This window comes from Catharus ustulatus, chromosome 2 (genome assembly GCF_009819885.2).
Source record: "Catharus ustulatus isolate bCatUst1 chromosome 2, bCatUst1.pri.v2, whole genome shotgun sequence".
Lineage (NCBI taxonomy): Eukaryota > Metazoa > Chordata > Aves > Passeriformes > Turdidae > Catharus > Catharus ustulatus.
Genome location: NC_046222.1, coordinates 89,233,503 through 89,259,347, shown reverse-complemented (window position 1 = coordinate 89,259,347; position 25,845 = coordinate 89,233,503). Strand labels below are relative to the sequence as shown.

Genomic DNA, 25,845 nt, shown 5'->3' with positions numbered 1-25,845 from the left:
TTGCATCATGACCAGCAGGCAAACAGAGAGGCTGCCATCGCTCACATTAGCCCTGAGGATGCCTGTGCCACAGCAGCTTCACCCTCGACCTCCAGAGAGGCACAGGATTTCAAGAACACATAGAGCCTTTGCCCTCAACCCCAATTAGTCTCCACCATCTGTGCTGTACATCCTGGAAGCGAAAAAACCAGATCTGACCTCAGATCAGGAGACAGAAAAAAATTTTCACTTACGTGATGCACAACTGTAAAGATACACGCTCCCCAGCATTGTTTTGCTCATTCTTCAAGAGCATCCCCTAAGTAGAAATTCTGGTCAAGTCCTTGTGCAGGAACAGTCACCTCTGCCTGCATCTGATGCTACTACAATTCCCTTTTGCCTTCAAGAGATGCTCAAATAATATTAAGCCAAAACACATTTTCTTTTTTTTAAAAGGCGCTCGTCTTTCAGGTAGTTCATATCAAGGTTGTAAAAAAAATCTTGCCCTGTAGTCTGAGGGCAGTTTCTCTTATTTGAGGAAAAGCCATTTTCAATTCACTAAAAGTGAACATACAAAGTTGCCCAACAGGCAACTGAACCTGTCTCCTTCCTTAACAAAAGGGAAAACCTTGTAAGTATAGCAGCAAGCTCTCTTTTTTAAATTATTAACTACCTAACATTCAGTAGATATTAAAAGTGGTATACTATTGATTTTCCCTTGTCCAGAAACATACTCAGCTTTACTTAAGGGTCCCAAATGTTAACTCAAAAATGAAAGCTGGTTCTACTTTTAATTCTTTGAATTAGTCCAATACTACTTGAAATATTAACCAATGCCTTATCTTTTCATTATAAACTAAGAATGATTGTGCTTATTCTTCCAGTATGGAATCCAAACAACTCTATATATTTCTGATTTTAATTATCAATAATTTATATATCTATTATAATTTCTTTAAGATATATAATTTTATATATAATTTTAATATTTATAATTTATAATGATAAATTATATTTTTTCAGAGTGTATGTGAAATTTGAAGTGGCAGCACACAAACCATTAATGTCAAGCACCTCACTTCTGACATAACCTTATATGTTTTTCCCTGTGATCTAGCTGGATTGTCTCTAGAAGATTCAGTTTTAAAATATCACTGATAACACCATGGCATAAGAAAACGAATTAATAAATAAACTGACCATGAGCTTCTACTTTGTAATTGATTAGCTGTTGCTGAAATATTCTGGCAAAACACTGATAGTATGGGAACAAAAAACTGACTAAACAAAACACGGATTTGTGATTTTGCAGAGGTAGAAATAAATTAGAATAAGGAAAATATTTTTTCTGCAAAACTATGCTGAACAACTGTTCTTATAGTAACACATTCCAATGTTCTGTGGTTCTGTATTTATTGTAATATGTTCAAATTACACATATTTTTAATTAGCTTTAATGAATAACAAAGATTATATTCTTTTTTAATTCTGTGACTAGGCAATAATCGTATTTTGCACTGAAAGAATGAATACACATCAAGAGAGCTGTCTTTGTAAGCAGGAATTTATGATGATTTTCTATAAAAGTTTGTAGTGAAACTCTTGGCTTCTGATCCATCTTATGTAATTTAAAGATCTGACATTGCATGCAGTATAACAAAACATTTTATGATAGTTGTAAATATTATAGGCCAGACATGCCCCATTTTTACTGAATTATACAGGAGAATTTGCTCTATGCCTGCTCGTACTGCAGATGATGATAAATATTGCTCTAACTCCCATACCTCCCACTTCAAAGACTTCCTTCATCTCCATTATAAAATGTGTTTTAAGAGCTGTAAAAATACAAGCATTTCTCTCATCTGATTGTATTTACAGTGAGCTACTTGGAGGTTTTTTAAGTCAGTTCTCTCAAACTCACTATAAAAGAAAAAATTAAAATCTCTTTTTCACATGCAGAACAAAACGTCTGCCTTTCCAGCCAGGCTCACAGAAGAGGGTTTGGAGGCAGATCTCCCCCCCATAAGTTCTTTTATCAGCCAAAGGCTGGGCAGATAAAGCAATAGGTCAGCCACAAACACTTACACATAGCACCTTCACAGCAGGAGGTGAACCTCTATAATCACATTCACCCAATTCCTGCCATTTACAAGGAAGAAATACATACTGTACCAAAAATGTTCCCAAGGGGAAAAATTAGGAGACAGTTCCTTCCAGTAAAAGCACAAAGCCCTTCCTCTGTGCAGGTTTTGCACTGTCTTAGCTGATGCCTTTAGCACATTTCCAATCCCACGAGTGCCGCCCCACGGGGCAACCCACCCCACTTTACAGAATGTCAGAACTGCTCTGTTCTGCACACCCATGCAACAAAACACCTCTACAGAAGGTGTAGCTACATGTGAAACAGCACAGCCCACTCCTCACCTCCATGAAGCACCCTGCCCTGGCTGGGCTGCTTACAGCAGCTTGCTTGTTCCACCTGGCTCAGTTGGGCTGTGCCTGCCCTGTGGGTCTCTCCTGGCTAGAGAGCAATGAGAACATGCAATGCCTTATTGTAAGAACAGCCCCCAGAAGTGCTTCCTGGAGGCACAGCTGTGCCCACACAACTGCTTCTTACAGGTACTGCATCTTACTGCCTCGTCTGGGCTGAAGAGCAGTGAATGTACAGCGCTGCTGTAAAAGCTGTGACATAGCTGCTCACTGAGCCACATCCCTAACCCAGAGTCCAGTGCTACAGCTATGCCACAGACCTATTGGTATCCCAGGAAAGTGTTCTGAGTCTCAACAAGACCACACACAGAAGCCAGATTAATGGTGTATGAGAACTGAAAAGGTAAAAATCCCAAAAGTTTAGAAGAAAAACACAGAAACACACATGAAACTTGGTGCAGTTTTCTAATGCTATTGCCCTACCCCCTGTCTCCCCAGAGGGAGCTTAAACTCTTGCTTTTCCTAATGTCTTTTGGAGCTTTTTATATGTGTGTATGCAATTTTCCAAAGCCAAATGGGAGGTAAATTAATCAAAGCAAGAACTTTTACTCCATGGCATAACAATGACACCTGGATGGCACACAGATACCACACCAACACATTTGACCCTTGGGGAGATGCAAAGAAACCTGTTAGTCTGCCTGGCATCAGTGTTGGAACAATGTCCTGTGCAGGGACCTTTCCTGGAAGTACTGCCAACTGTGGAAATGATAAAGGACAGGGACCAAGCCTGGGGTTGTAGAGAAGAACCATCTCCAGAGGATTATGTCTCTCCTGCCTCATCCCAGGACAACTTCTCCACAGGAGTCTGCCTGAGCCTCTGCTCCAGCACTGAACAAGCTCCCATGAGCTCTCACCTCCTGCTGCCTTCTCACAAGCTGCTCTGCACCACTCATTGCCTTTTCTGATTACAGTAATTTCACGACCATAAGGCGCACTGGACTATAAGGCGCACCCCTCCGGAGTTGGCAAAATTCGTAACTTTTTAGATCAGATAAGGCGCACTGGACTACAAGGCACACTTTTTTTTTGCAGCGAGGCTCCGCCTCCAGCTCACCCCGCACAGTTGCTGGACGAGGCCCCGCCTCAACCTGGCAGCCATTGGCCTCCAGGCCTGCCTGTACCCGGCAGGGGCGGTGCCGCAAGCCACCAGGCCCCCCTGGACCTGGCGGCCATGGGCTCCCGGGACTGCCTGGACCCGGGAAGGGGCGGTGCCGCGGGCCTCCAGGCCCGCCCCCAGCCGGCTGCCGTGGCACTTCCGGCTCCCCCCACGGCTCACAGCTCACACTTCCAGTTTCGCAAATTTTGCAACTTTGTCCATCAGATAAGGCGCACCAGACTATAAGGCACACTTCCGGGTTTGAGGGAAAATTTTAGTCAAAAGGTTGCGCCTTATAGTTGTGAAATTACTGTACCTTTCCTGACAGCCTCCCCAGCTCCCTGTGCTGGGCAAAATGTATGGCCATGATGAACCAAAGACAGTGTTCTGCTTCCCAGCCTCCCCTCCTCCCTTACCCCCACAATCCAGTGACCTCATGCTGATCTTATCAAGGAACTGCATGGGTTCAGGAAGAGGACAGAGGTTCAGCCCCAGACATGAATATCAACTCCATCCACCTCTCTGCCTCCCTGCAAAGTTCATTCTCCCTAATTCTCCTACCCAGCCACTGTAGCTCCTTTGTGTCTCAATCCCCCATCACTCTGCACCCTGCAGGCATCTGCCTGTCACATACCTGGATCACCCTCCCCTCACTCCTGAGGCTTGCTTCCTGCTTTAGCCACAATCCCTGGCTCTGAGGCTCCTCCCAGCTCCCCCATCCCCACTTCAGTATCAACCAGCTGTGATTAGATTGCAAGTCTCTTTGTACAAGTTACACTTAAGTGGGTGAGCAAGCAGAAGAGAGAGGTTCCAGTCCCTTCTCACCAGGAGAGATAATTCTCATCTCTGTTAAACATCAGTAAACTTTAAAGAGATCAGTCAAGAATGTCCTCATGGAGAAAAGATTTGATCACATAGTACCCAACTCCAATCCTCAAGGTTAAGAACTCAATCCTTGTGAATTATGTGGTGTCTAAGCATTTCCAGCCCCTGACTGAGACATCTCCTACAGTTCAGACAGACCTAATGACTCTCTTCATCCTCACTATCCACCCCAGCTCTACCTCAGTACCTGCTCTCATTATTTTTTTGATATTTAACAAGAATATATGTTATGTTCATAGTTTAATTTTAAAAAGTCTCTATAAAAGACTTTAATCCATGAAAGACTTTATTTTTTCTTTTAATCAGAAAATTCAAATGTTTTGCAATCAAGGTTTCTGTCATCCTGATGGTCCCCAACTAATTGTCCTCTTCCTCCCACTCACCAACTCTTCACAGTCTATTTTTCATGGAATAGAAACTTGTCACAGAGATCATGGAAGACTGAGGCCACCGGTCTGGACAGTGGAGAGACTGGAGGAGCCCGAAGTGAGACACAGTGCCCATCCCCACCAAGCTCAAAGGCAGCCAGGAAGAGCAGATGGAATCTCTGGAATCTCAGCACTGGTGGATTTGCCTGCATGCAGCACCTCTGACCAGCTCAGGGCTGTGATTCAGGTAGAAAGACCTGCTCAGGCTCAACTCAGGACGTGCTTAATATAGGCAAAATACTCGGTGAGGAGCACATAAAAGGTGTCTTACAAAATGGAGTGCTTAGCAGGCTTCTGACTTGACCCATCAGGGGAATATTCCATATGTGACAAAAGATGCAGCTACCACTGACACAAAGACAAGATCTTGTCTGCATTCAATTCCACGTGTGTGATAACACCACAACCTTTATGAAAAACCTTGCCATCATTTTTGACATTAAAAAATACCTCCTAAGATATTCATCTTATTGTTGCTGGAAACAGATAAACTGTTTTATCTGGCATTACAAAATAAAATAAAGAAAAAAAAGTCAGCCTAAGGCAAATACTTGGCATGGAAACTCTTAGCCCAAACACTAAAAATCTGGCTAAGAAGTATGGAACTGAAAACTGAGTAATGTCTTCTGCTGGTGCCCCCAGACCCACCTATAATGTTCACAAGGGAGAAGTGCACTGCATTAGCTGTGCCAAGGAAGATAAAGCAATGTGACTTTCTAGAAAAAAAACAAACCAAGTTCTTAGTTTCTCAGTAAGTTAGAGAAAAGGAAAAAATGCAGACAATCCACATTCAAGGAGTGTGAGAACAACAATTACATCTTGGTAGGTTCAGAACATAACTGAATCAGCTGTAATACCTCCATAAGAACAGATTCACATTCTGAATCAATGTCACGCTGCTATTTGTGAACACAGTACAAGCTAATTCCTTGGAAAATGTGTCAGTTAAAAAAAGTAAATACATTCCATAACCAAGGTTTTGATTTTGCACTAAAATAAATCAGAGCATTCCTAATTAGGTCTGGTTGAAAAAAACCTCCTTTGTTTCCTAAAAATATGCTCAGTAACTGTTTGGTTATTTGAGTTGGCACAATGGTGAGTCAGCCCACTCACAATCAGAAAATAGGAAAGTCAGTCACAGCTTTCTAATTCAATAGGATATTCTCTCAGAAGTAAAATATTTCAGTTTGCAATTTGTGTACAAAATATTTTTACCTAAAAGCTATGAAAGGATTAAGTAAAAATAAAACATGGCTCACTCCTGCCTTTCAGAAAAGCCAATGGCAAATGTTCCACACACTTAAGTAGAACCAGTTGGGTTTCCTAATCCATCAATAGTTGAATTTTGTATCTGTCTTCTACTGATAAAACGTTCACATTCAAGACATAAAAGCAAATGGGTCAAAAATCTGCAGCATGTGGAGCCTGAGATATTTCCCCTTTCAGAAAGTGTTTGATATCACAGACAGAGAAAAAGCTTTGGAAATAATCAGAAAGATAAAGATAATATCAAACAAAAGTCAGGATTTTCATGAATGAAATCCTTACTCTTTGAAAGCCAGAAGAGTCTAAGGTCACCTCTCTAACTTATTAGTTCTTCCAATAAAAAAATAAAACCTTTTCTAGGAAATCTGACACCTTCTTATAAGATAAATATAATTCTGGCAGACAAAAGTGCTATCCAAGTATAATAAAATCTCTAGCTGACAACTGCTGCTCAAAGTCCATATGCCAGATAAACGTGGGCATGGCACAACCTTCATTTTCTCTGAATGAGCCAGGCTGGATAATGTCAGCAGTGTCATGGTGCTCTGACCCATGTGCCCAGACAAGTTACTCACAATACCCAAGGCACCTAGGACCTGTGAAGAGCAATGTGTGAGCAGCCAGCCTCCCCACAGTCAGCTCTCTTAAAAGATTATTTCTTCTGCAAAATCTGAGAAGATGGCACTTGTCATGCACTGAACTTCATTAAAAAATATGGCTCTGGGAGTTTCTTCTCATTTTAGAACATATTAATACCACATCTTAACGTCCTTATGAATCTTCCTGTTTTTCCCACCATACATGGAAGATACATTGTAAGCCAATGTCTCCACCACATCAAATTAACTTTTCCAGGTAAAACCATCTCCCAGGTCTTCCATGATATCCAGTACTTATCATCCATTACATACAGGTAGAGGCTATTTCTCTCCTGCTCCTCTCCTTCTCTCTTTGTTCCTATCCCTCTATGCCTTTCCCATCACAGCTTTGCTTGGGTATTGCTCTAATTTGTCTTTGAGGAAGGATAAAGATGAAACGTGATGTCAGCAAGACACTGGAAGGCCTTTAATGAGATATCATATCCTCAATTCACCACAGCTTTCCTGTGTGGCTGGAGAAGAAGCATTAATTTCAATTAAATCCAAGTTTCACTGGAGTAACAGCAGCCCTCCTCACAAACTTTCCCTCAAGGTTTTCTCCAGTGAATTTCCATATCTCTGAGGTTTCTTTCCTTTTCATCAGAACAGTCAGTGTAGCCTGCAGCTGCTACAGGCAAGGGAGCTGGCTCTTAGCTAATCCAGTGGGACAGGATCCTTTCATAGATCTCACTGTGATAATTTCAAACAATTTAACTGTTAGTAAATTCATCTTATAAATATGGCCTGTGAGTAGATAAGTATGTATAGAATTGTTTGCATTTGATACATGTCCCTATTCCCAGCCCTCAAATTTCACTCTTCTTCTGCTGATCTGATCCTGGAAATACTCAAACTCAAGAATAATGTAATATCTGATCAACCATGACAGCAGCCATGGGACTATTCAAAAGACTCCTGGCAAAGGATATTATGGCTGACCTGGACATGTCTGGATTGTGTGTAGATAACAAAGGCAATATATATTTCACATTCTCAGCTACTGATAAAGCTTTTAATGTGCTCTAGGAACTGAAGAGACATGCTTATATGGACTTATTCATTCTGTCAAGAGACTGATAGTTTCTCAGATGATCCACAAAGTACCAAATATGATCATCTGAATTAGCTAGCAGTTCAGGGATATTGATTTTAAATTGCCTTAGATAGGCTTCAACCTCAAATATATTAAATGTAATCTGACTGCAATAGGCTAATAATAGCCTGAAATCTCTAAGTTGGCATTTCAGTGTTAATGAGCTAGACAGTGCATGTTTGGCATCCAGAGGTATTCGAGTGTCACTAAATATCTTGTGATTTTTGTGTTGGCTCTGTTAGTTTTAAGATCGTTAAGTACTGTAAACAACATAGAAGCAAAAACATTAACTACAGTGTGCTGAGGAACAGTTCTAGCACACAGAGAAAATTATTGCCTTCAAGGTTAGAAAAAAAATCTCTGGTATGAAACAGTGACTACTGGAATTTTGGAATTTTATGAAGTGTTTCAGTATCTGTCCCCTTTTCAACCACAAGAAGACAGCAGACTTTCTAATGCATTTTAACAGCAATGCCATTTTTAGGAAAGTATTAAATAATTAACACTAGTGTACATGCTGTAATTTGCCAAATGCTTTTCAGCTGTACAAAGACACAGTTCCTTCCAAAACAAAACTAAAAATTAGCACCCAATTACTAATTAGCAGACTAGAAGACACATTCTTCTGACCTTCTGTCAGATTAAGCATTCTGCACTGCTTGTGCTGCATCCCTCTTTCTGTGGCTCACAGTACAAACATTTAGCTTAGTTTTGTTTTCTACAGAAAGTGAATTTGTTTTCTGTATCATAGCATTTTTTCTCTTTCTAGCACTAGCCCATCATATTAAAAAGAAAGTTTTTATAATACTCTAATAATATTTGCATTTTTAATATGTTTTGTTTATTTTAAAAACCAAGAGCTGAGCATGCACATTACTGATGCAGAAAGCATAGTAATGGAAAAACAAGCCCTTATTTGTCAGCTGAAATAATGTCTGCATTCAAGCAAATTTTTCCTTTTAAATTAGAAATTATAAAGTTAAATGTACTTGCTAAAATAAGCTGTAACAAAAAAAAGGTGACTAGTGCACTAATCTCCATTTAGTTGGATATCTAAGCCTTCACATGATTACTGTGGATGTTTAACTCTAGGAGAATGCTTTGAAACTCAGGATTTTAGTATTAATTTAATTTCCAACGAAATCCTTGAGTTAGGTAAGGAATAGAAAGCAAGTGATGAAGAGACACTTTAAAAAAAAATCACCAGTGACCTTAAAAACTGCTGAATTTCATATCAATCTTAGTTCAGATATGTAGTATTGATTATTTATTTAGTACAGTAATTCACATTACATCCCTTGTCTTTAATAATATTTCAATGTTATTTTCATACCTTGCATTCTTATAAAATGCTGGAACTCTTATCAAGTCATCTTCAAATGTTTGGCTTTTTGACAGGTTTGCACAAGCCCTCAATGAATATCATAGACTTTCACATATATATGGGATACATATCCATGGAGATAATGTGTGGAAAGTTCACTAACATATACACACAATTGTATCAATCAATTTAAAAGATTTCGATTAAAGCAATTAAATAATACCAGTATATAATGCAAAATTTTCAGTGTAATAGTTCTTGCATTTTTACACTAAATGTAACAGAGGAATACAGCCCTGATAATAGAATGCTTGATCCTATGAAGACAGAAATAAAATAAATTTTACTAGCTTGCTGATAGTTTGATCCAGAAGTCATGGGATGCATTCAAACCCTGATTTCCCAAACCTATGGGAAAGGAACAGGAAACTGTGATGAGGCTTTAGAGAGAATAGTGCTTCCAATTCTGCAGTCCATGACGGGCTGAATCATCCTCCTTAGTGCAATGAAACAAAACAAAACAAAACAAGTAAAAAGAAAATAGGAGGAAAGAGGAAGGGAAAGGGAAAAAGAAAAGCCAACCAGATAGCCCAAATGTCAGCACTTGTCTTGATTGTGCTCAATACAGGTGGTTTTTGCATCAGGCCATTTCTCCTCTATTAGGTATTATCATTTTCCTCTTATGTAGCAAGGAAACATTCAGGCTTTCACTATGAAACAAAAGGTACTAGTGAAAGTGGGCTTTCATGATAACAAAACTAAATGCTACAGATTATTTACAGGAGCAAATAAAAAGGACCATAAAATAAACAAATAAATACATAAAAATATGTGGGAAAGAGCATTCAAAAGTGGAGTCATTGCCAGACAATGGCCAGAGACTAACCTAATTCTATGGGATTCTTTACCTGCTTTGGATGTAATTCTGTTAAGACAAAAACATTATTTGGACCATTCATTTCATTCTAGATTCTAAAATGATTTTCTCAAACAACAGATTTCTCTTGCCAATTGTATTTGGTAAGTGAAATCAAATGGCTTTCTTGCAAATCACAAATATGTGAGAATATATTCATAGACTGAATCAGGAAAATTTTACCCTCAACATCCTTTCTTAAAAGAAGGTTTGGGCTTACACTCTTTGGTCTTGTAACGTTTTAGGAACATTAGGAGAACCATTTTTTTACAACTTTGTTTCTTGGATAAGAAGACACATTTAATTTTCATCCAACCCAATTCACCAGCAGCTAGGGCTGAAAAAAATCCTGTATTCCAGAGGGCTTCCCAGTTGTTTCAGCCTCATCCTTTTTCCCCCAACTGGCCTCCAAGCCCTGCTGACAATGCTGGCTTTGCTCATGCTGAAAACTAGTGCAGAGGATGCCTGATAGATTCATAGAATTAAAAACCTCTTTTCCCATAAAACATTTTTTTCAAATTGTGTTGTTCCCATCTGTGTAACTGTTTTTATTTTGCATGTTTAGAAGTAAATCTGGAAAGACTTTGTAACTTAAGCTTAAATATCTACTAATTAACTATAACTAAGTCTAAATATCCACTTTTAATTATTGCATGATTAAAACAATAATGGTAGGCTTTTTTGACTAATCAAATAAAAATGAACTCTTAACTGAAACACTTCAAAAGTGTTTCATATCAATCAGCAAATAAAAAACTTGAATTTTTATTGCAGTATTTACTTGTGTTACTGAGAGCTCTTTAAGGCATCAATGAACTTAACAAAACCATTTATTTAGCATGTTTGCTTTCACTAGGATTGAAGTGTGCACAGGAAAACAGAAAATGTTCTCTGGGATGTCTTAATAAAAACATAGTTTGGAAAACAAGAACAGCAGCATATACAGCAGCAAACTTCTAAACGAAGCCAAAATTGTTGCTGGTGGGTTTTTCTCCTAGTTAAATAGACAGGAGAAAATTCCCCTTTAGGACAGTGCCTGCAGAGCATGCATGGTTTCTGGAAGAAAATTATTGTACAGACTGGCTTCCAAAAATACTCTGGCTGTAATACAAAATTAGATAGCAAATATGTGAATAACAAATCTAAAATCCATAATAATGAGATTCATTTGACAGTTGTATGAATGCAAGATAAATATTGTCCTTTTAATTTGTGCTCTGACCATTGAGGATGCAGTTTTATGAACAGCTTTCCAGTAGCACCTGGGTCTATGCAGTGACTTCTCTGAGGTTGCTGGATAATTTGCCAAATTATATTTCAGGTTGATTAAACCCTCAGCCCAGCTCATCAGCCACCCACAGTAAAGAAGTGTTTATACAGGAAAAAACATAAGGGGAGAGAAAGCAAATAAAGGTGAAAAGACCGATTTTCTACTGGGACAAATTACAGCTTCGTTTTCCTCTGGTTTTTTTCTTAGAGATGTTCAGATTCTTGTATAATCGCATTCATTTAAGTGCTGGAGAGCTAAAAATCAGAGCAAATGAACCAGACTTGCAATAAAAACATGACCAGGTATGGCATTGAAGTTTTCAGACTTCTCACCTGACAATCTCTCAAAAAAATGCAATTTAACTCTAGAAAGACATTCCAGTAAATGCAGCCTTATGGTAAACTGCTGCATGGTTCAGATAATCTATTTGAAATGTGAAGTGATAGGCAAGACCTCCATTTGTCACATCTTCCCTTGCAGATATGAGAAGAGAAAAACAGAACTCACCATTATTCACCAGGACATGGAGTGGACAATTCTTTGCTCTAAACTGCTGCACAAATTGCCGTATAGACTTCATAGAAGCCAAATCACAGTATAAAAACTCCACTGGGAGAAAAGAGGAGATAAAAACAAAGCGAGTTAAGTCACTTATAATGATATAAAAACACATAGACATCAACAAGGACTCCTGTGATAATGTCACTAGTAAAGTAAAAGTTCTAGAAAGAAAACAGATTTCAAAATCACGGGTGAAGCTGGTCTCAGGTTCTTTCTTTCTCCTTCCTCCTTCATTTCTATTTTTAAACTATTGATTCTTCACAGAGCAAGTATGGAGAAAGGAGGTGAAGGAGGGCATCAAACGAAGCAAATATGCACCAGCCCTACTGTTCTTACTACTCCCACCATTTAGGAAGAGAAGCTGCAGTGCTGCAGCACTGAGATGATCAGGACATGGTAGCTGGAAATCAAATGGGGAGAGGAGAAGGCACATCAGACACCACAAGGTTTCCCTGTTTCTGATACAAATATGCTGCCCTTTGTTTTTCCCAGATTATCTGCTGAGTACCTGTGGTTGGAATAGTCTATAAAATAAAGCTTTATTGCCAATAGGAGAAATGAGCAGCATCACACCCTGAACAAGCAGTTCCACTAATCACTAAAAGCAAATAAAGCATCATGATTAATGCTGTGGCTCTTGTGGGCATCCAGGGACATTTGGTGTCAAGGTCACCTGGGAGCAACAACCAGCCACAAAAATGCCATTTAAGTGTGGGTAAGAGTCACGGTCACAGAGACCCTTTGTGTTTGGCAATGGCAGTGGGATTTGAAAGGAACATACCTCACATGGATATTGTGGGTGGCATCCTACCTACATTGCTGATGTCATTCAAAGGGCAGGGTGGCAGGGGGCTGGCAACCTGACTGCACCAACGAGATTGCTCAAGGGGCAAGGTGTCACTGTCTCAAAAGGGATTTGACACCAGTATGTCTTTTTTCCCAATAAAACGTGTCAAAAAAGCATCCTTTTGTTCAAAGCATTGCTCAGCCACTGATCTGCACCAGAATGCTACAAAATTAATTAATCAAAATAAAAAATATTAGTTTAATCCCCCAGCAGCTTTAAACCCATCAGGTCTCAAAATTCTGCTGCAGTTGTTCATCTTTCAACCCCAGGCTCTCACAGCACTGCATCATCGATTGCCTTGCCTTGCATGAAGCTACGGCCAGAGTTATGAAGTGAAAAGAAGTAGTGCCCCCTGCCAACAGCAGTAGCTGTCCCCACACTAACAATCCAAATTCTTTAGAAGCTCTGCAAAGGGGAAAAAGAAAGAAAATTATGACCTTGTCCAACTGTTTTAACCTTTAAAAAAGTATACATTGCATGGCAGGTTTTTGGTTTGTTTCAGCATTAGCTATGTTTTAAGGAAGAAAATATGATGCTCTAGCACAGATATTAGTCTCTTTTCTGGTTTCCTACTAGTCACTGTGGGAACCCAAGTCAGCCAACTGTTGTCAACTCCACCCTGACTAGGCACTAGGGCTCTGATGTAGATTTGCTTGAACCTCCTGCATTAAAGTGAATTTTCCATGGAAGAGTAAAAGGTGTTTCAAACTGGGAAAGTCAAACAATATTGAGTGACCTTCTGTGACTAGATCCATCAGAGAGAAAGGCAAAGGCTGTACAAAGCATCTCCCCTTGTTCACTGTGTCCTTGCAGGGTGAGCCCTTACTGTCCTGTTTCATTTCAATGAGCTGTGGCAACTTCTGCACAGATGCTCAGTCTCCAGGATGGTTTTGGCCACCACATCAAAGGGCTGGGGTTTCAGAGGCTCACTGTGTTTTCTTCCCTCCCTGCTGCCCTCCCTCCTCCTGGCCCCAGGGCTGCTGCCCTGTGCTGCTCAGAAACAGCCCCCCCCTTCCTTGCACATGGATTCCCCCAGCTCTTCTTATGAAAGAATCAGCCTTTGAAAGAAGGGGAAATTAAAGAGATACAGTTCTTAAAAAATGCCTTTCTGATAAGAGGATTAAACTATTAGATAAATAGGCTCCAGTGCAGGCTGTAATAAGAGACCTTTCCTCTTACTCTCCTCCCTGGTCCATCAGGGATGCTCATCCCGTCCCTACCAAGGCTCTGAGCTATAAAGCCTCTTTATAGCATTCCAGTACAATAAGAGATTAGGAAGGTCTGCAGGCACAACAACAAGATAAATAACAAGATATTCACAACTGTTCTTTAATTCCTTTCCAGAAGAACAGTTTCTTTAGTTTCCTTAGTATGAGGCTTTAATAGTCTCTATATGTTTGGAACCTAGACAGTATTAGTCCTTTGAAATTGTCTTAGTGAATGTATATAAATTATTTGGTGTCCTTTTCCAATAAAAACAAAGAAACAAACAAACAAACAAACAAGAATGCTTAGATTCCAGTGTTAAGATAGTGCAAATACATTTTTTCAAAGTGTCTCTAAAGTAATACCATTTCAACAGCACTGCCCCATAAATAGAAGTGGATAATTTCTTGATCTCTTTGCAGACCTTTAAGTGTTCAGCAATTTTCTTTAATTTCACTGAAACCCTGCATGTGGAGATGGTAAGGAAATGTAGAAGTTATTAACTTCTGTCAATGAAAAGAGTTGCTCAGGCCATTCCTCCTGTGGCCTTGCCACTGTATAAAACCACATGAATGGCACTATAATTGCTCAGATATCCAAAACCTGGTCATAATAAATTATTAATAATTAGTGTAACAATGAGTGGAGTGAAGACCTAGATGTAGCTTTATGCTGACTCTGCTGTTGTTCTACTTCATTAGGCAGCTCATCAAAGAAAGAGATTAGGGAAAGCATGATCTGCTTCTTAGGAGGCAGTGGAGGAGTCACTGCCAGTGGAGGAGTCACTTTCAATACAAAAATATTTATCTTGGTACAGGAGGCATCAGGCCTTCATTAGCTATGGTATTTTGTGGCACAGCATAGGCTCCAACCATTTCTTCATCACCAGTATAGACTGTGACAACATATTGACTTGATTGCCACTAGATATGCAAGAAAAGCAGACCTCTGAGGATATCCACTGAGCTAAATTTTAATCTCTCCCTTATCTGACCTTGCATTGCCAACAAGAATGGTGGTTAGATAATGTGTGCAAAGAGAGGGCTTTTTAGCCTGACCAACACAGTCTCATTCTTCCTGATAATTAACTTTTTGCTGCAGCTGTCTGATCTCACCTCCCTCAATTTTGCAGTTTTGCACAAAAAATGCTGTCCTGCATTATGACTGTGCAGTGCCCAGACTAATGGCACCCTGGGCCAAGGCTATCATTACTAAACTTCTTTACCTGTTTACTTGGGAAGCACGTCATCATAGTCAGTATTCGTAAAGCACCAGCCATCAAAAGATCAGAACACACTTCGGAAAGGAAAACAAACAAACAACACAACCCCCAAATTTTTCTTTCTGCTCACAGGGCAGAAAAGATGGTGACCAGAGCCCTGGTTGGTGCTCACTGGTGCGTGGCAGCTCTGTGCCAGGGAGGTGGATTCGCTGGCACAGCTGACCGAGCCGCCCTACCCCGCGAGACACTGTGCCAAAATGCGGCTCCACGTCGTGCGCTGACTCAGGGCCTTGAGCACAACCTGAGTTTCTTCTTCGTCCCACCATGATTTTTTTATCAGTGTACTAAAGAATTGTAAATTTGGAAGCTAAGAACAATGACAGTTTTTTTAGAATATATTGAAGCATGCACAAATATACTAAGCATAACAGTTTTTTAGATGCCTTAGTTAATAAAGACCAGTGATTAATGGTGTGAGCAAATGACCAAGTTCACTTGGATTGTGAGCTACAAACGTAACTCAAATTACTTCATGGAAACAAGAATGGCAATGTTTATCTGTATAAGATAGGTATGAGAAAAAAGATGAACATTAACAACAACATGACAAAATTCGTGTCTTTTACCACAATAGTGTCCTTTCTGCTTTAGAGTTTAATAATATAGTAAATTTTCAAAACTACCTAGTTCTTTTCATTTTCTTTATGCTATTAAGTACAAAAATGGAGAGTAGAAGCTGCATACACAATATCTGCAGCTAATGCTACTGAAATATTTAAATTTCTAACTCTACCTCATTTTATCTCTCCTTTTCCTGTACTGCTTGCTTCCAGGTACTTCTGTAGACAGACATGCCCATATTTCTTTCTTCTACTGGCTGTATTCCATGTTCTTATCTAAATAATTTTTCCAATGAATGCAAATACATCCATAATTGTCAGACACTGGCTAAAATTTTAACTCTTAAAAATATTTTTCTATTCTTTTATTGTAATTTGATGACTCAGTTGTCAGAGAATTATTAGGTATTGAAATACAGAAGGAGCAAAATTTCCCAAAAGACAGCCAGAGTTACTTATGCTATTAACCACATATGAATAGATATGTATATGATGGTGCTACAATTGCTGCTTTCCCTAATTGCTTTCTTTCAAGCAAGTGTCTGCCTGGTGCAGCAATTTTCAGCCACAGGGAAGTCAGCACAATGTTTTCTGGTTGCCCTTACAGACCCCGCAAAGCCACACTTGCTGTGTGACACTGCTGAGCACATGTACTGAGCAGTGCCTGCTCCTGCATTTTGCACCCTCCACTAGTTTGGTCATGGTAAATAAAATGAGAGAGCCTGAATGACTGGCATCTGGCAGCTCCTGCAGAGCTTTCTGACACCCTGAGCCCCACAAAATCCAGGAGGAGGCCCTGCATTAGGAGAGCCTGATACAGCCCCTGAGCTCTCACACTTCCCTGAGCTTCCCCATCAGGGTCAGCTTCCCCATTTGTCTGCCTGCTTCTTCACACTATTACCTTACTTTCTTCACATCCAGGGTTTCCCTCCTTTGCTTTCCACACCAGCACAGCAGACTGTGACTGCACATTTCCTCTGTGTCTGTATCACAGTGCATAGAAAGCATGAAATGAGAACTTCAGTCTGGTATGGGAGGAAAATTCAGAAGCAAAAAAGAATGGACAGATATTTCAGTGAATGAGCAGGGACTGTAACTTCTGAGATGTTTACTGATCATCTGAACACAGGAAAATGTATTGTTTTGATTCCCTCAAAGACTGCACCACTTAGGCTTGGTTTAGATCAGATTAAGATGAGATAAGGCCACCCACCAATTACCACTTTTTATGCATTCAGTTCTAACTCAACATGTTGAAATTTTTATGGGCAGCTACAGCTTTGCTTCAGCAGAAATCATAAATCAAAGTCTACTTGCTTTTAGTACTTATGCCACAGCAGTTTCTGTTACGCTTTCAATGCCTTTGTGTTAAAAACTAATGCAGGGGATACATTCTAAGGAAAGCTGCAAGTGTGCCCAGAACTGTGGAGAGCTGAGGACTACAGGCAGGATTGCTTTGCCCATTCCTACTTGCCACTCATCTATCCAGTGTCTGAAGATAGCACAAGGAAGAGGTACTTCTTCAGCAAGGAGCAAGAAATGCTTCATAGAAAAGACAACCAAAAATGGTGCTCAGTAGTCAGGTATTGATGTTCAAAAAGCATCTCACAGATACATCACATTCTGATTTCTGTATCTCCATAGAGTAGTCATACTTGGGCATCTGTGCAGCAGCCAGAAGAAATTCTGTCCTGCTCATTAATAACTGAGCATGATTCTGAGAACCTGGACAGTGCCACAGAGATGTTTATCAGAAAGGACCCTTGATGAGTCAAAAACCTATCATCTGCTAGATGCTGCACTGCAGAGTTAGGAAAGCTCTGTCAGTAGGTGAAAATGAAGTGGAGCAAACCTCAGGAAAGAAAGAGCTTGAGCTGTGAGGAGAAGAAGACATAAAGCAGTACTGACTGGAGTCTACTTGCCTTTTCTCATCATGCTGTCCTCGCTGTGAGTAGAAATTGCAAAAGCAGTTCTACACTGCTAACACGAACTTGTGGTTTATCATTCTGCCAGCTGGGTATGTGCAGCAGCACACAAAGTCCCCATCTACAAAACATAACTCCCATTTACAGACTTTTCCTACATTGTCTGGGACTCACACAAGGGCTGTGATGCAAGTTCTGCTCAGATATGCATGATGACAGAACACTGCATGCTGTTCAGGACCATAAAATGCTTACTTTAAAAGGACTTCTCAGTAAACAAAACCAAACAAAATCCTTCCAGTAAATAAGGCATGTACTAACCAACTGCATATTGAGGCAGCCAACATAACTGCAGCAAGCACAGTGTCTCCTCCATGCACTTGATGACCTCTCTGGCCTCTATACCACAAGCACTAGATAATCTCCTCCATTCTGCATTAGCAGCCAAGATTCACAGGAGTAAAACATTAAATTGATTGACACACAGAAAATTCTAGTATGTGCAATCATACCCATGACACTGGTCAATGCTTAATTCCAGTTGTGATTATGGTGACAATTTGCAGAATTCTGGCTCCTAACCCTTCAAATTATCATAAACATGTGACCTTGGACCAATGTCTGCTGGGCATTTTATAAGTTCTCCCCAGTATTATTCTCTGTCTTTTATTAGCCTGAATAATTTTGTGGCCCTTTATCAGGCCACTGATCTTTCACAGACTATTAGCAGAAATAATAAAGCATGGGTAACTCTAGAGCAGATTTAATGTTCCAGCTGATGCTTGTGATACACCACTGAAGAAGAAGACAAATGGAAGACATCCATCTGTCAAAGTGTGTCAGAGCAGTGGCACAGATCAAAATAGTGAGCATATTTAAAGACATACCATTTGAGTATTTTTTTAATATTAAAAGACACACTCACAATTTAAGGCAGCCTAGTTTGTTTACAGCCTTTCAGCAGGCAAGCAAGAGCCCCTAAATTCAGCTGCTTCTGCTCTGAGTCATCCATTCCAGCACCACCAAACCTTAAAGGCAGTATAAAGAGATGAACTTCCTGTGCCTAATGTCAGCCTTTGTAAACAGCCTCTGTGTGTCATCCTCTGGCCAGTTCAGAGGAACAAGAGCTCTGCATTAGCGTTACAACATAAAGAGAAATCACATTAGGCAAATATTACAAATTCATGAGCGCTTTTTTTGCTTCTTCATGAATGTTTGAACTTTTTCTGCTCAAAGAGCTACTGTAAAATAAAGGTACTTTGTGGTGTCATTTTTTTAACCATAGAGCTTTAGTCCATTTTACTAAAACAATGGGGGAAAAAGAGGTGGAAGAGTAAAATAAAAAATGGAATTGGCTTTCAGAAACTGAACAGTCTGCCTTAGCTACTGCCAGCTTCTACAAAAGAAGTGTGGCTGAGTACAGCGATCCTTCAACTTGCTACATCCAAGAAACACCCCAGTAGCTCTTGTGTACTGGTTAATCAAAATGCACAAAATTTAAGGACAATGTTCCAGTTCCATCACTAGCAGCAGCTCCCATTACTGCTAAAATGTCACCTCATCACAAGAGACCCCTGAACAGCTTCAGAAAGCACATTGCCAGAGTGCTGGGACCTAACAGCAGTGCAGAAGGGAGGGAGTCCATCTAAAGCAACACAAATGCCCAAGTGTGACTCTGCTGTTGTGCTGTTGCAACACCAGGCGGGATGTAATTGAGATATGTCATCTTTTCAGCACAGTTCATACAGGCTCTGGGTTTTCCAAACATGCAAGCAGTGCTTTGCTGCATATTACTTGACATTTTCTGTTCAGTGGGGCCAGAGCATGAAAAGAAATGAGCTGCCGTCAGCTTGTCAGAAAAGTTACCTTGGGAAGTGATGGCAGCAGTGGGATCTACAAGCATTTCTCAGGGTGAGAAAGGTTATCTCAGCTTCCCGTGGGTAAAATTTCCTCCAGATTATCCACTGGGGAGGCTTAGCTTTTTTAGAATAGCAAATATACAACAACAGATACATATAAAACTGCCTCACGTGCTTCCTCCTCATGAGTTCAGGTGCTCATCACTCAGGTTTCTGACTATAGAGAGACAAAGTCGTCTGACATCCTACCCTGTTGCTATGGGAAGACTTTGTTTTCACCCCTCTGAACAACTGTTTTGGGACCTCCTTCTGCCACCATTTTGAGTATCTGTGGGCGTGCCTTCACGTAAGCTGAAAGGAAATATGACTTTGGCTCTTCATAGGACCATTTAGAGCCCTGTAAAGCAATGGTGGGAAAATGCCATGGTCACATTAATTTCTGTCAGAGCCTGATATTCAGAAGAAAAAAAAAAAAAGGTGTCACAGGGAAAATGCTTCTCCTATCTGTTTCTGAGGACTGAGGAAGGCAGCCTTCCTCCTGTTGACAGCTAAGCCTAATGCTTTCTTCCCTCCGGAAGTATCAAAACCAAAAGGTCATGCCTAGTTAAAATCCCTCTGTTTCACAGGGACAGAACTCCCAGTGAGCTTCTGCAGATTCATCATTTATGGACGGAAGAGAAGATGGTTTAGAATACCTTCTTTACTATTATTACCCTAATTGCAGGGGGATTGGACTGGACAACCTTTAAGAGTCCCTTCCAAACCAAACTATTCTTTGATTCTGTATACTTTTAGATGTATTTTCCTCTTGCTCCCCAGTGAACCGATTTTTATATTAAATTTCATTGCTGTAATTTGTGAATTGTAGATTGTGGTTGTTTGGCTTTTTTATTTCTCAGGTGACATTTACTCCTTGGAATGGCTTAACTCTGCACTGTGACTTACATCTCATTAAAAACCTAAAAATATATGGTACATATGCAATGCACACAACACAGTGTCCTCTCTTGACACTCTCTGTTGGGTCTGAAACTCAAGTGAAGAGCTTTTTGGATGTAATACAGAGTCAAGCTGTTAATGAAGACAAAAGTCAGCAAGGCTTATACAAGATGACAAAAGGAGAATGTACTTCAGAGCAAGCTCTGTTTCCAGTTTCTCAGCTCTGGATTTACACATTCCCAATGAATCTTGGGTTGCATAGCTTCCAAGCTAAAATATCAAATCACTTGTATGATTTGATGATCAAGGACACATACAAGCATATGAAATTGAGATGGCAAAAAAAAGGCCAGAGACCTTTTGCTGGTAGTCTTCTCCTTCAGAATATTTTATTAGATGAGTTTCCTGACTAAAACAAGCATCAGCACTCATCTTGAGCTGTTTCTGTCTCAACTTGCAGAATTTGTTTTTTCTATATGAACAGCTTACTTTTCACAAGAAATTTAAATTTATTTATTTATTCAAAACATTTTCTCCAAGCTAGCCAAACCCTACCACATTCAATTCAGTTTCAAGTTAGATACTTTGCTGGTATCTGTACACCACACCCCTAAATCTTGCTTCCTTCAGCCTCCCTAATTTATTTAACTTTTAGTTGAAAGAAGCCTTCGCATTCCCAATGCATACATTTTGGAGGGAGAATCAACATGAGCTTCAGTGAAAAACAGGCTGCTCAGAAAGTGATGGGTTTGCTAAAACAGGGCCTTAATTACACACACTCATAGAGCCATAATGTTTGTAGAACTGACTTTTGTTTTAGTTGCTACAATAAGAAACCTCCAAATCCAATAAGTCTGCTTTTGGACTGATATGGCTTAGTGCTGATGTTACCCCAGTTCCCACAGTGGAACAGGACTGAGCTGGGCCACTTGGGTCACTGTTGGTGCAGGTCTGGATTCTATCGTGGATGTAATTGTCAAGAGATGTGAACTGACTTGTAACCTTCAGTCTTGTAAAATCAAATGTTTCAGTCAAAATTTAGAATGCAGCCAGCATGTTGCTCCTGTCATGCAGGAGCTTCTTTCTATAAGACAATATCAAGTATATACTTGGAGATTTGAAATAAATCACTTCAAGTAGGGCATTTGTTAGTCTGTCTAGATATTTCATAGATAATGTCAAATTTTGATTCCTGGCCAGACTTTAATACCAGAGAATCATTATGTGATGGCAAAACAGATCTCCCATTGGCTACATTTCCTGAAAAGAACATACATTTTCTGAGAATATTTGCTTACCTTTTCAAAACCACGAAAATAAAAACCTCTGGTGTGAAGAAGCATGTTTGTAATAAGCTTCAGTATTACCGCAAAAACACCTCAGCAAATATTCTGCTTCACACCCTCTGAGGTAACACAGGGAGGCTGATAATGTCTGTGCTTTGTAGTACTTCAAGGATAGAAACCTTGCAGAGTCAAATAAAATAAAAAAAGAAGGGAATAATATTTCCAAGCTCCAGGCAAGAACAACTTGGAGTTGTCCAGAATACTACATCTTTTGCTCTAGACGTGAGAACTATCCATAAAACATACTTTGACAAAGACTACCTTCCTTTTTCCCAGGGGTTTTCTGCTTTTCCTTCTCATGCCAGTCCTAGTGCTCATGAGGCAAGTTTGAGGGGCTCTCAGATCCAGTTTCAATCCATTTTCTTTTCTTTTTTTTTTCCTCTTTATTTGGAGATACTCTTTGCATGGATAATCAAGTCACTGCTCCCCTGTGGCAGCAGAGGCAGCGAATGTGGCAGAGAGGAGGCAACAGGAGCAGGTAGCAGGGGTGGAGGAGCTGCAGGAGGCCAGGGCTAGCCCTACAGATTCAGGGCCAGGTTAATAACAGCCCACCTGGGTACACCCAGTGCTGTGGCTGCTCTCCCCTCACATGCTAGCCTCTCTTCATCCCACCTACACAGATCTGCTTGGGCAGCTGCTTCTCCTGGTTCATGCCAACCTAAACCTGGGGTGTTACCTGGGTTATGGTAAGGGAACGTCAATAACCTTGGATAGCAATGCTGTCATCCTTTCCCACTCCTCCAAGAATCAAGATACATTAGCTTACTTTTTCCTTTTTCTTCAGATCTGACACAAGACTGTTTCTCTTTCATGCTTAAGCAAGCTTAGGTCTGTAGAGGGCTTCTAAGATATGATTCATCTGACCTGTTTCACAAATCTAGTTTAAGATGAGATGAATCACATCTTACAACTATTTATTCCTCTTCACAGACTGCAACAGGAGCTTGGGGACACTGACTCAGATTAAAACCTCTGCATTATGAACCTCAAAAGTTTAGGTGATTTGAATCCAAGTGTTCAGTTTCAACTACTAATGAACAAACAGAAGATGTGAAAAAAATCAGAGAGCCGGGAATGTGTGCAGATGACTCAGTGTTATTCACCATACTCAAGATTTGGCAAAAAAAAAAGGGAGAGAGGGAGAACTTCCAGAAGAATCTTGCCAAAGGCTCATGGATGGCTGTAACAAAGAAAATTCATACTGGAAAAAGACAAGAAGTCTTGCAGGGAGTGTTTAAGTTCTTCCCTTATTGTGAATGCCTCTGAAATAACTGTGACTACTCAACAGAAAATTTGAGATACTGTTGCACATTCTAATTGACGAACACATCCTGAGTGTCAAAGATGGTGAAGATAATTGTAGTGGCTGGCTTTGGTGAAATTGTGAATATACATGCATGTAACTATGAATGCTTAAGAATGTCTCATGTATGAGACTGAGCTTAAGAAAACTGCAAGACATCATAATTTTTACAATAATGACACTATAGATATGCATCCCAGGTGGGAACTGGCAGCTTTGCTGCTACTCTATAAATCATACACCTCTCACAGCTACTTATCTGCTGCAGAGATCTTTCAGGCTAGCAAAGTGACAGGAAAAAATGTTTAGAAGAATAAAATGCTAAGAATAGAACCAGTCTCTTGATTGCTGCTTCACAGGCTGCCCTGTGCACTGGATCCCACTTCCTTTCTCTTTTTACTTCTATACAAATAGGTATTTCTTATTATTTTTATGAATGTATTAATATAAAAAAGGCTTTGTTTTTCTTTCTTTGAGATGGATTCATCTTTAGGAAACTTTAGATCTCTCCCCTCACCCCATCCTGTTTTGTTGCTTTGCTATTCTTCTCATCTCACCTCCCTTGCTGATCCTCCAGAACTTTTAACACGATCACTCTAATGTGGTGTGTCTAGTTAGTAATGGGGCTTTAAAGCAATTATCTTTCATAGCACTTCACTGCTAATGCTGACCTGGAATTTCAGGCAATGTCAGCCAGAGATGCTGAGCAAGGAGCCACAGGGTTCTTCTCCTCCATCTCAATACTCTGTACCTTTGGTATTTTCATTTTTCTTGAAGGCAAACTGACTTTTGGACATCTGTATAATTAATTCCTTTAGAAATATGCATCCTGTGTATTGTAAGTACTTTCATCAGACATTTTGTGAAAATTCTTCTTTTTATTGGAAAAAATAACCCTGGAAAGGCTCTGTCCAGCTGGAAAAAGGTATACTTATCTGGGAACTATTCAGGAAAGAAGCAAATACTTTTAACTGCCTATAACTCCCTTTTATTTTCCAAGAAAAACAAAAAAACCTGCTTTTTCTACAGGTGCATATTGGGGGAAGTACCAGGTGAACAAAAAGGGGATAATTACAGTAAATTCACGAATACAAGCCGCACTGAGTATAAGCCGCATCACTGGGTGTTGGCAAATATTTCGGTTTTTGTCCATAGATAAGCCGCACCCGAATATAAGCTGCTTTGTCGTTCGCAGCGAGGACCCGCGTGCAATTAGTAACAGAACCGCGGCAGGGTGGGGTTTACTGGCTGAGCTAAGGCTGTGCAGGCTCGGCCCGCTAGGGGCTGCCGACGGGGCCAGGTGGTCCAGCCCGGTGCTGCCGCTCGGGGCCGGCCGTCACTGCCACTGGGCTCGGTCACCCCGGGTCGGCGCTGCCCCGCAGTGGCAGGCAGGGACGGAGCTTCCCCTGCTCCTACGGCAGCGGTGGCGGGCGGGGAGGGAACTTTCCCGAGCCCGTGGCGCCGGCGGCGGGCAGGGACGGAGTTTCCCCGCTCCTGCCGCGGCGGCGGTGGGCGGGGACAAAGCACCCCGTCGGCTCCCCGAGCCGCGGCAATGGCTGCGCGGGGCTCCCGTCGGCTCCCCGGGCCACAGCAATGGCGGCGCGCGCTTCCCCCCCCTCCCCGGGCCACGGCAATGGCGGCACGGGCTTCCCCCCCCTCCCCGAGCCGCAGCAATGGCTGCGCAGGGCTCCTGTCGGCTCCCCGGGCCGCAGCAATGGCGGCGCGCGCTTCCCCCCCTCCCCGGGCCGCGGTAGGGGCGGCCCGGGTCCCCCCTCTCCTCCCCGGGCTGCGGCAATGGCGGCGCCGGGCCCCCCCCGTCTCTCCCCTGGGCTGTGGCAGAGGAGGAAAGAGAGCTCTCCCGCCTCTCTCCCCGCCCCCCGTGCTGCCTACAGGGAGCCAGGCTCCACCCGCAGTGCAACAAAGTAGCGATTTGTAACAATCGCAAAATGCGACTTTGCAGCTGCTCGGCTCAGCACTCTGGCAGGCACTTCTGAGGTTGTATTAGCCGCTCCTGATTATTAGCCGCATTTCTGGTTTAGGAGCAAAATCTTAGTCAAATTGGTGCGGCTTGTATTCGTGAAATTACTGTAAGTCTTTCTCTTATTCAAAAATCCAACTTGTGCATGGAAGTCTTTTTCCACTGCCCTTTAAACCAGCTTTAGGGAAAGAACTGTCTGTACAGGTAAATCTGCATAGCCATTCAATCTCTGGACTTTATGGAGATACTTCATTTACTAAACTAATTTTTAAAAGATGTTGGCGAGATAGTTCTCCAGATCTGGATTTCTTGCCTTCCAAAGGGACACAAGGTATGGATCAACATGTCACTTATACTACAGTGAAGGCAGCCAAGCTTGCTGCATTGGTGAAAAGAGATGTATACACAGTTAAACACATGAGAAGTGCATGAATCTATTTCTATGCACACCTGTTCTCCTTAGTTGGGAGGAGACCAGCATCAGAATGGTCTGTCTTTTAAAAGTCAAAAGTCACAGTGCTGTTTTTTTCCTTTGGTACACACCCTTCAGAGAAAAGCCTTTAAGAGAGGTGAGGGAGAAAACAGATTCTCAATTGTCTGCTTATTCCCAATTATAATTCAATACAGTTAAAATGGATTTTCCCCCGT

General features: G+C 41.0%; 1 protein-coding gene across 1 annotated transcript in view; it reads right to left on the bottom strand.

Annotated features, from left to right (window-relative positions):
* The window catches only part of DHRSX (dehydrogenase/reductase X-linked), a 211,867-nt gene that overhangs the window by 52,429 nt on the left and 133,593 nt on the right, over positions 1 to 25,845 (bottom strand). The window contains exon 4 of the mRNA XM_042779033.1: positions 11,899 to 12,000. Coding sequence (XP_042634967.1) covers positions 11,899 to 12,000 — 102 coding nt within the window. The remainder of the gene's footprint in view (positions 1 to 11,898; positions 12,001 to 25,845) is intronic.